Source organism: Melitaea cinxia, chromosome 21, assembly GCF_905220565.1.
Source record: "Melitaea cinxia chromosome 21, ilMelCinx1.1, whole genome shotgun sequence".
In the NCBI taxonomy this organism is placed as follows: Eukaryota; Metazoa; Arthropoda; class Insecta; order Lepidoptera; family Nymphalidae; genus Melitaea; species Melitaea cinxia.
Genome location: NC_059414.1, coordinates 11,460,094 through 11,470,610, shown reverse-complemented (window position 1 = coordinate 11,470,610; position 10,517 = coordinate 11,460,094). Strand labels below are relative to the sequence as shown.

General features: G+C 32.4%; 1 protein-coding gene across 3 annotated transcripts; it reads right to left on the bottom strand.

Annotated features, from left to right (window-relative positions):
* Window positions 1–5,986: 5,986 nt before the first annotated feature.
* Window positions 5,987–9,698, bottom strand: LOC123663846. 3 transcript variants are annotated; one of them, XM_045598481.1, is made up of 4 exons: window positions 9,435–9,698; window positions 7,622–7,814; window positions 6,742–6,869; window positions 5,987–6,345 (listed from the first exon to the last, which is right to left on the bottom strand). In XM_045598481.1, exons 1-4 carry the CDS (start codon window positions 9,654–9,656, stop codon window positions 6,217–6,219), a joined length of 672 nt encoding a protein of 223 aa, XP_045454437.1. In that variant the 5' UTR covers window positions 9,657–9,698; the 3' UTR covers window positions 5,987–6,216. The 3 variants fall into 3 exon arrangements, with proteins under 3 accessions (XP_045454437.1, XP_045454438.1, XP_045454439.1); XM_045598482.1 differs by having other exon boundaries at window positions 6,745–6,869; XM_045598483.1 differs by having other exon boundaries at window positions 9,453–9,698.
* Between the last annotated feature and the right edge of the window lie 819 nt (window positions 9,699–10,517).

Below are 10,517 nucleotides of genomic sequence, written 5' to 3'. Positions count from 1 at the left end.
ACCCTCGCTTACGGCGACTAATTAATCGCTTGACTAGAATTCAATCGGCCGACAGTCGGCTTGATTAAAAATCGTCCGGAAACTCGCGAAGAACCGATATAAAGAGTTCGGTTGATCGTGTTAATAGCGTGTTACGTATGAATGAGTGCTATTGATGAAAGTTTATAATAATTATACAGGTTTTATTAAATTATATTTTCTGTTACTTGTCATTCGTGCTTTTTATTTAATGACGTTGTGAATGCCTTAATTGACAATAGACGTTCCAAAATTAGTTTATTGTCATAAAATTACGACTATAAATTAAATAATAGTAAGGTTACACAATACAGACTTGTATCTTGGACAGGAGTACCTACGTAGGCTTTGGTGGCTTAGTTCGGAAGTTCGTGATTTAAGTGGTATAAAAAAAGGTTGTGCTGTGTGGCTACGGCACTAAAGAATTTAGCCACCCTCTCTCTTCCTGTGGGTGTCGTAAGAGGCGACTAAGGGATAACAAGGTTCCACAACCACCTTGGAACTTAAGAAGCCGACCGATGGCGGGATAACCATCCAACTGCTGGCTTTGAAATACACAGGCCGAAGACGGGCAGCAGCGTCTTCGGTGCGACAAAGCCCGTACTGCGGTCACCAACCCGCCTGCCCAGCGTGGTGACTATGGGCAAAACACATGAGTTCACGTTATTTTTGGCGTGAACTTGTGGAGGCCTATGTCCAGCAGTTGACTGTATAGGCTGTAATGATGAAAAAAAGGTTCATTTCTTCATATTAGCTATGTAATGATCTTACCGAAAGTACAAATATGTAAATACGTAAATGTACAATAATACTAACACTAAATATATCCATAATATCTGTTACATTTTTACATTTATATGATATATATAACATAAAGATTTTGAATAAATAATTTTAATGCAGAGTAAAGTATATTTTTAATACTTACCTCATTGCCATTAGAAACTAATTTGAGTAAACAGAAGTAAATTATCTAATACTATTAAACGAGCAATTCTTGTATATATATAGAATCTGAATCTCGGAAACGGCTGCAACGATTTTCATGAAATTTAGTATGCAGGGGATTTCGGGGAAGATAAATAAATGTAGCTAGGTTTCATTTTTAGAAAATGTCGTTTTATCCCAGATTTTTTTTTTCTAATTGCACTCGTTATTTTTTATTTAAATAGCCACTTCTTATTTTTTATTATTATGTCGGTAAAAAAATATTATTCATATTTTATAAATATGTAATTCGTATTTAAATATGATTTCCAAAAAACACGTTTTACTAAAAATACCGAGCTAAGCCCAGGTATTAACTTTATCGCTAAAATTATTCAAAAACGGGATATTTGTCATGTTTTTTATTTTCATTTTACAGAGCTCGATATTTCGACATTAACCACGAATGTCTTGCTCACGAGATTCTTTTAATTTGAGAAGTAAATTAGTTGAAGTAATTTATTCGAGGACGATGAAGTTGCAGGAAATATCTAGTGAGTCAGCTAACTTCAAATACTTTTAAAAGCACAGGTGTCCAAAGTGCCATTTATCGCTCGACTAACGATAAAGAAACGCAAATCGTAAAATTATAAAAAGTGCCTCTAGGGCACGCCCTTATCCAATTGAAGTCGGTTTTACGATGCCATTATAAAATGGTCTTTATGAGCGATTTTACTGCTGAAGGACTTACGTAATTTCGTCACGGGTTAGAGGATAAGATGAGATTTGTTTAAATACCTATTAAAAGTTCTAGAGTGGTTTAGCTATTTCGGTCAATCTTATATTTTCAATAATTAGTTTTGATAGGCATCGCAATTTAGTCAAATTTATAATTTAACTGTATTGTATGGTTACTGAGCTTTGTTTATTCATTTTTACTTAAGTATTTCGACTAAAAAAATGTAAACCTTGATTCGGATTTGAGAACTTAAAATTAAATAAATCTTGTCCATCTATTTGTGCACTAGTCATTCTTACATTTTTAGGATTCAGATGCCTTATCTATATGTCGCAGAGTATGAATACGGAACGTCAAGTGTTTGACTTGGGTGTATTCAGATTATGTCAGTTGTCAATTATTAGCTGTTAGAGTAGTGGGGTGATCGACGCGCCACCTAGCACATCGTTCGATAGTCACCTCTTCGCTCGTCAGTCTTGGCTCCGGCTTGGCACGATACACTTGTTAGTAGCTTAACCAAGACTCATTCAATAATTAATTTGTGCATACGAATTAATTGTTACCTATTAGGGCGGACAACTCGAGCAGTGAAGGTGAGCGTTGATGCGCATCTGAAAGGGGGCCTCCTTAAACCTACACCTGGGTCGCAAGTCCTAGGCACTGCTCTGAGTTACTCCCTCTGCCACACGATGGATTCGGTACCCGCACGGTGAACCGTGAATCCATCGAATGCTAAGAAGTTAGTCTTCGCCCCCTTAACTAATAACTATCCCGCCTTCCGTGCTGCGTTGTCTTTCTGTTAAGTGAATCCTGTTTCATGATAAATCGTGTTTACTTGTTCAGTCAATATTACCCACTGAAGCCCACAGTAGACTGAGTACTCTGAGACGATGAGAAAGAGAAATATACCTTCAAGCCGAAAAGTATACCTCCTTCTTCTTAATATCCGACATATATAATATTATATACAAATAAAAATGAATGTTGCTAAGCGTATAACTCGAGAATAGCTCGACGAATTCGGCTAATTTATTTTTTGTATGTTCCTTAAGGCGTAAGGTTTTAAGACAAAAAAAAAAAATCTACTATTAATGTTTCAAAGAACGAAGTCTGTTCGGGCAGCTAGTTTTTAATAAAACAAAGTCAAATTTTGACAGGTGTTCCAAAATAGTTTTTATATCACATCGATCAAAAACGAATCAGCAATAAAAGGGGTGTTCCATCAAATCCGTTCAGACAATACGTATAAAACGATACAGATTGAACGCCCTTATGATGCAAGCTCAGCGCCGTCACGCTAGTAAACCTTCACAGGATGTACTCTGTAAATAGTTTAAGAAAAATTTAAACCAATACTAGCATCTATAGTTCTTAAACAAAATGTCAAATCGAGTTTTTCTATATCTATAATAGAACTGTAAAAGAATACATTCTTATTTCTGAAGAGAATTTGTAGTAATGATTCTTTTCATATATCTATCTCTTTGTATTTTGCCAGCGACAAAGCCAGCCCTGCGGTGACTAACTCGCCTGCCCAGCGTGGTAACTATGGGCAATACATATGAAGTATACTTGTGGAAAATATACTTGTGGAAGCCCATGTCCAGCAGTGGACTGCGATAGGCCGGGGTGATGATGATGTGATCATACCGAAAAAAGCACTACGTGGCACGATTTTAAGACTACCAAATACAAACTACTCAAACCACAAGAGTTGTAATAAATTGTCTTATAGATTCTAACTTTTATATGCATAGTACGTCACATAAAAATAAAAGTAAAAATGAGACATCAAGAGGCTGGCACGTATGATAAAAGCATTGAAGATAATTCTATAACAAAAAGCAGAGCTGCCACCTTAAAAAGTAACTTATACGGTTTTAGCTTGAAATATTTTTGATCCATTTTCGTAATAGACATCGAAATAAGAAAAGATATGTCTGTCCCTTTTCTCTCTCTATCTCTGTCGGTACAAAAAAAGATGAAGAAGGTAATTCCCAGTTTAACAAACGCATATGCCATCTCTGACTTCTCGAAGAATGAACAGGCAATGTATATTATCTAACAAATTATTGTTATTTTTCTTCTTTAATTGCGTAGCGTAATTATAATCTTAATTCAATAAATCGGATTACAATATAACATATTACATTAAGTCTTCCCAAAAAAAAAAATGTCGGAGTTACTTGTTGTGGTAATAGCTCGCATCTTCCCAAGTTCTTTAACTAAGATTTTATGGAAACAGTAAAATTGTTCATTGATAGATTTATCAGAATACAAAAGCTTTGTTAGTAAATAAATTGCGTTTTATAAATGTGTGAATGTGATCAAGCATATACTTGTCGTGTGTGTGTGTGTATGGGGGTGCACATACATTTATTATTATTTTTTGATGATTAATGAAAAATAATAATATAATGTATTTACCATAATTCATTAGCCGGGTTTACATGTAGCATAATTTACAAAACATCGTTTTACCAACACGCTGTATAAATTTACATTTTATTCCGATGCATCGTAACTAGACATGTCCAGGGCGAAATCAATCACAGTCCTGCGAGTGACACCTGGGGCTAAACGTCTGTCTATTCATTCCTAAACAACTACTTACCTATATTTGTGCATATGTTACAATCCAAATTGACCACACGCGTTCCTATTTAACTGAATTATTTACTTTAGGTCACATCAATATAAATAATACTAGCTGACCTGGCGAACTTCGTATCACCTTATTTTTTTCTGAAATATAATAATAACATAATATATCAAAATAAAATATAGCCTATCTTTTAAGTTGGATCAAACTGCACACGGTGTGCAAATTTGACTAAAATCGGTTAAGTAGTTTAGGAGTCCATTAAGGACAAACATTGTGACACGAGATTTATATATATTAAGATTGATGTGATTATAATGTTGAAACGCTGTTATTTGAATTGATTGTGATTATTTTTTCATATTTCTAAATATTCATAATATTTTTTTATAGTTGTTTATCAAAAAAATAAAATGTCGAATTTTCCTTGAAATTTGAATAATATTTCCAAAATAATTGTTTTTCTTCTTCGTCAGCCTTATTATTTGTATTTGAAATCGACAGTAACTATTTTTACGAAGATACAATATCTATATTTCCGCAGTCAATCAAATAAGCTTCCAAACCACCTTCGACCGTTATTTTATAAATTAAACTATTTTAATTAGGGTTACAAGTGAAGTTACCACCGATTCGGAATGTAAATTCTGCAGAGACGATTCGGCAAGAAACTCCGCTGTTAATCTTTAAAGAAAGTTATAAAAAACAATATTCTTTTCCATAGTCTACAACATAGCATTACAATTCCTGACCCATAAATACCAACGCTGGTTGAATAATGAATTCTCGTCAATTCATTGACCATATAATCTCTTTTACCAATATTCGATTTTACAAATTGCTTTGGGTGTTGGATCAAATGCTATCACCAAATACGTAAACTTACCCTTAAAATACAGTATTGAACGAAATTAAAACAAATCCAATTGACCTCATACAAAACTAAATAACAAAACCCTTATATTTATTGGTCTAGGATGCAATAATGTAGTTTTCGTTTTATTAGTCGTTTTGGCCGTGTATCGTGCTTATGGTAGCGTGAGGAACAACACTTTGTTAAAAACTGGACGCTAGCTATAAACGAAGCTTATATTGGAATCTATTGCGATGTTAATTTAAAAGCAGTATAAATATTGAAGTTTTTAAATTACTTTTCAAGTTTTAGATACTAGCGACCCGCCCCGGCTTCGCACGGGTGCAATGCTGATACTAAATATACTACAGAATGACTTTATTTTGTGTGTATATTTTTTTTAGTGTGAAGCTAGCTTATAGCATGGTTACTAACATAATAACAACAACATTCAAATATGCGTCGTTAGATTTCACGTTGTTACAGAATGTGTTGAAGAAATAAAGGTTCACTGCTCGTTTTCCGTAGGTGATAGCGTGATAATATGTAGCCTATATGTTGACCCGACTTCTTAATAATATTTGTGCCCAATTTGAAGTAAATCCATGCAATACTTTTTGAGTTTATCCCGGACATACATACAGACAGCAGACAAAAATTCTAAAAACTATATTTTTGGCTTCAGTATCGATTGTAGATCACACCACAAATATTCTTTAAAAAAATATTCAATGTACAGTTTTGACTTTCCTACTATTTTATTATATGTAATATACTTAGGTAGATATGCGATTCTTTTAGTATGTTAGGGATATTTTATTTGATCAACCGATTCAAACAAGCATTGTAAAATATTTTTACTGGTGACTGTAATTAATTGCATGACTAAGAAATATGAAAATTAAAAATTATTTAACGAGCTTAAAAATAATAATTAAATAAATTTAACAAAAACATCAAGTCGTAACATAAAAAAAAAAACAAAAGCTACTTTATTAATTAGCTATCAACAATATAATACGCATTTTCTTTTTTCGAATAATAAATTCTCTATATACCATTTGTTGTATTATTTAATTAAGGTCTATGAGAGGCTGGAGGCTTGATTTCTTTTTCGGGTTTGTTACAGATCAACGGTGGCATCTGGTATCCTTTTAGGTCAGTAATGTATTTGTGGATTGGTTCCAAGCGTTCCATTGACACACCCTGAAATAAAATTATCTATTATATGTATATGTGTAAATAATAAATTGTACATTCTATAGTGAATTAAGGAGAGAAAATCTTTAAAAAATGTAAAAAACTCTTAATTCAAGTTATATTCAAAGGCAGTTTTGAATCGTCATCATAAATTAAATGTACTTATTATTTAATTATTTTTAAACTGAACATAACATCGGCTTATGTTATTATATTTGACAAACAGTATAATTTAAAAAAATAAAAATATATCTTGTTTAAGATTGCTCATTGTTTAAAAAAAAAGCTGTAACGCATAACGCTAAATATATAAAAACTGTCAAACAATCAGGATATAATTATCTAAATTGTATAATTGTATAATTCAATATGTATCTGGTTGTAAGTAGACATACGACTTACTTCTTCTCTTCGATAAATGACAGCGGATATCAATTTCCCCCATAAAATTTGAACCAAGTACGGGCCGGCTCCGTCGTTAGTGTCCATTAGATGTAGTTGCATATATGTCGCCAAGTTCTCTGCGTCAGCTGTAATTGAAAAATAAATAAATAAACCTTTAATGTAATTTTTACCTTCAAGAAATCTTTTCAATATTTACTTGTAAAACACAAATGCTTATGTTCATTAGTTTTGTGTACTTTTTCGGGCTTAATGCAGTCAATGTTTTATGTTTCAAGTATATAACTTTATATATAAACTCTTTGTGAAAGTAATTAAAAGTTACCCGAACGTAAAATGAAAATAAACTATTAATTAATAAAAAAGGTATTTTATAAATTCGAAATTTCTTCAACCCGGATTTGATCCCACTCAGGGTGGATAAAGTTTACCAATACAAAACAGCTTATAAACAGAAATTAACGCGAAATGTATAATAAGGTAGCCTTATTGCAAACTGGCAACCTCTTCCGGGCAACTTTACTTTTTTTATCGCACCGACTTCGGATAGCGCATCGAGAAGACTTACTACAGTGCTACTACTATTACTGGTCGTTATCATGGATGTGTGATAACCGTAGTTATTCATGGTAGGGAAACTATGCGTCAACTCGCAACGGACACTTCGATCGACTAGGAAGTGAAAACTTAGAAGTGGTAGTTCAATTTTGGCGTATCCTCTTCCAGAACCGGCTAAACTATTGTGTACCAGATTGTAAGTATTGGTATGCGACGATGACTTCATTAATTTTGTTTTATGTGTCAAAAAAAGAAGGTCTTTTCTTAGCATGAGCATTAATGACTATTTCAGATCCTGGTGTACTTATATAAAGACACTTACATATATTAGTTTTATTAGTTCCTAAAGAGAACAACTGACGGAAACACCCGTTGATCCCCGTGATAGCTTTCGACCAAATATCAAAAGGTGTCTCAGAGTGATATCTCTGTCTGACGATAGTTCCCTTGATCTTCTGTACCACTTCTTGATTTGGCGATTCGATTTTCCTGCTTATAAGCCATCTTAATCCCGCCTATGAAAAGAGGTTGTATGTTAATAAGTGAGCACATAAAGATTTACAATAAAATGAGAAAATTTTGTAGTGTTTGTTAATGGCGTGAGTTAAGCTAGGAATTCTTAATATAAAAATATTATGCGTTCTGTTTTGTTTATGCTTGTTTTAAAGCAATGTTATCATAAATGTGTTTATAAGTTTGTTTGCTGTGTTAGTTAATATAATAAACAACAATGCCACTATAGTAGATCTAAATAATAATAAAATTATAATTAAAAAAAAAAAAACAAAAAACCCGTATTAATTATTATTTTATTTATGTCTTTTTAGTCAGACAAATTACGTAATCGGTTCAATTCATTACAACAGTTTACATCATGTGGTTGATTAAGTAATTTTTTTGAGTCAAGAGAACTGATAGCAAGCCCGGAGAAAGATCTCACTCTGCTCAAAGCAACGTAAGCCTGACCTTTAGCAAATAGGTGACTGCTTAAGTCAACAACTATTAGTTTTAATATAATGAAATTATTATTAAAATTATTTGTTTGTATTTGGTATTATGTATTTGTTATTGATTTTATTAATGTAATTGTAAATTGGTGTGACATTTTTTAATTTTTATTTGTAATTTTAATTGTATGATTTTTTTTAACCATTGTATTTTATTAGAAAGGCTACACCCCGAAGTTGATCGTCGCCTAGAAGGCGAGTTTGGCATGGCATAGGCGTAGGAAAGAGCAAAATCCACATTTTTTAAACTTTAATATTGTATTTCTTTATTAGTATTACGGTAATAATAATCATGATATACCTTTTTAAAATCCTTGTATTGTGCCCTTCAATTTGATACCCATATTGTAGTATACGAGAAAAAATTTTTTTTTCATTAACTACAATGGCTTCGCGCAGCCGCCATGTTTGATTTTTTTAATGTCACCTATCTAAGAACACTTGGGCAGCTAAGACAAATCTAACGATACCTCAATTATGTAAATCCGTTCAGTGGTTCTGGAAATATGAGGTAGTAAAGAATATTACATACAAATATACATACATACAAGATACGCGCGAAAAACATAACCCTTCCTTGGCAGTCGGGTAATAATACAATAATAATCTATCTACCTACAATATTCACAACTCAACTGTACAAAGCTGATTTTACCTATGAGTTGTATTAAACGACGTAATTAATTAATTATGGCCTGAGATATAGTATCTGGGGTCATAATAAGATTACAAAAAAAAAAATAAAAATATAAGGGTGATAGTGATATAGGGTGAGAGTGAACCAAAAATAAATATGACAGTTTTAGTGTGTGGTGGTAGATGTGTGAGAAATTATAAAAAGATAAATAATAAGTCGCTACAGCTTACGAAAATTCTAATATATTTATATTGCATAATAATAATTATAAATATAATTAATTTATTATAAGTTAAATTTTAATTTAAAATAAATTTTAGTAAAACATGCAATTTAAATTAAATATCGCAACTTATAACGATACCCAAAACCTCACAATTGTAAGTATATGTAAGCCAGTCATTCTTAACACAAACATAAGTGCAAAATCTTACCCATATACCAGTATAACGCAAGCGTGCCACTACCCGGTATAAAAAAAGACTTCCTACCTCATCTGTTTCACTCACATCCATTTTATAGCAAGATATCCTCTTTAACTTCGGGAAACCTGTCTCTGGGATGAGAGCCACAACGTACCAACTACCCATAGCTTTTTGCATATCGTAATTTGCTTGGTTGCCGTAGCATGGTTGGGTTCTATTTCTGTCTCCATAGCTTGTTCCTATCCCACTTGTGAAGTATAGGATGATGAGAAGGATATACGGAGTCATCGTTCAAAGTGCAAACAGGGAATGGACGAGTGAGGATGTCAAATAGTTACGTGTGTACTTCAGAGCTTTGTACAAATAGAAGTGGATTTCTAAATTGTATTTAATTTTTGATAGAGTGCTAAATAATAAAAAAACTACTTGGTCATATTGTTTGTGATATTCTTTAGTATATATTACTTTTCAAATAAGATTTGTATCTATCAATGAACATTGCATAAATTTTATGTAAGAATAGAATCTATCGTTGAGTTGAGTTGTTGATTATGGTTAGGGAACGATGAGACTGATATTTTCACCCTTACTAAAAAGGCCATTAATTATAATTGTGTTTGCTCGCAAACGAAAAAAACCGACTTCGATTACATCGACAAGTACACGTAAACAATACCACGTAAATAGACGAAAAAAATTATCAAACGCACTAGTTGTCACTACGATTTTCGAGGGTTTTCCCTCGATTTCTCTGGGATTCCATCATCAGATCCTGGTGTCCTTATCATGGTACCACATTTGGGGTATTTCCTTTCCAATAAAAAAAGAATTATCAAAATCGGTTCATAAACGACGAAGTTATCTCTGAACATACATAAAAAATATATATATACCTATATGCAGTCGAATTGAGTAAAGAGAAGTCGGTTAAAAAATAATAATAATTTTTCTATATTTTAAAATTTCATTGATAATGATTGCTGTGGAATGTTCTTATGTCTCTGCTTGTGTAATCGTACATTAGTTCTAAACTAATTTTAAAACTTCTTTAAACTAGAGTATTTAACTGAGTGACGAAACTTGGCATATGTTAATTTGTTATACATACATCGGGCTAAACAACAATACCACTATATAAAACAAATAGAT

Coding starts and splice junctions, on each gene's coding strand:
- LOC123663846 (XM_045598481.1), bottom strand. CDS start 9,656: ATGACTCCGTATATCCTTCTCATCATCCTATACTTCACAAGTGGGATA. Junction 7,815..9,434: donor ATGTGAGTGAAACAGATGAG/GTAGGAAGTCTT, acceptor CTCTTTTCATAG/GCGGGATTAAGATGGCTTAT. Junction 6,870..7,621: donor AACTAATAAAACTAATATAT/GTAAGTGTCTTT, acceptor TTTCAATTACAG/CTGACGCAGAGAACTTGGCG.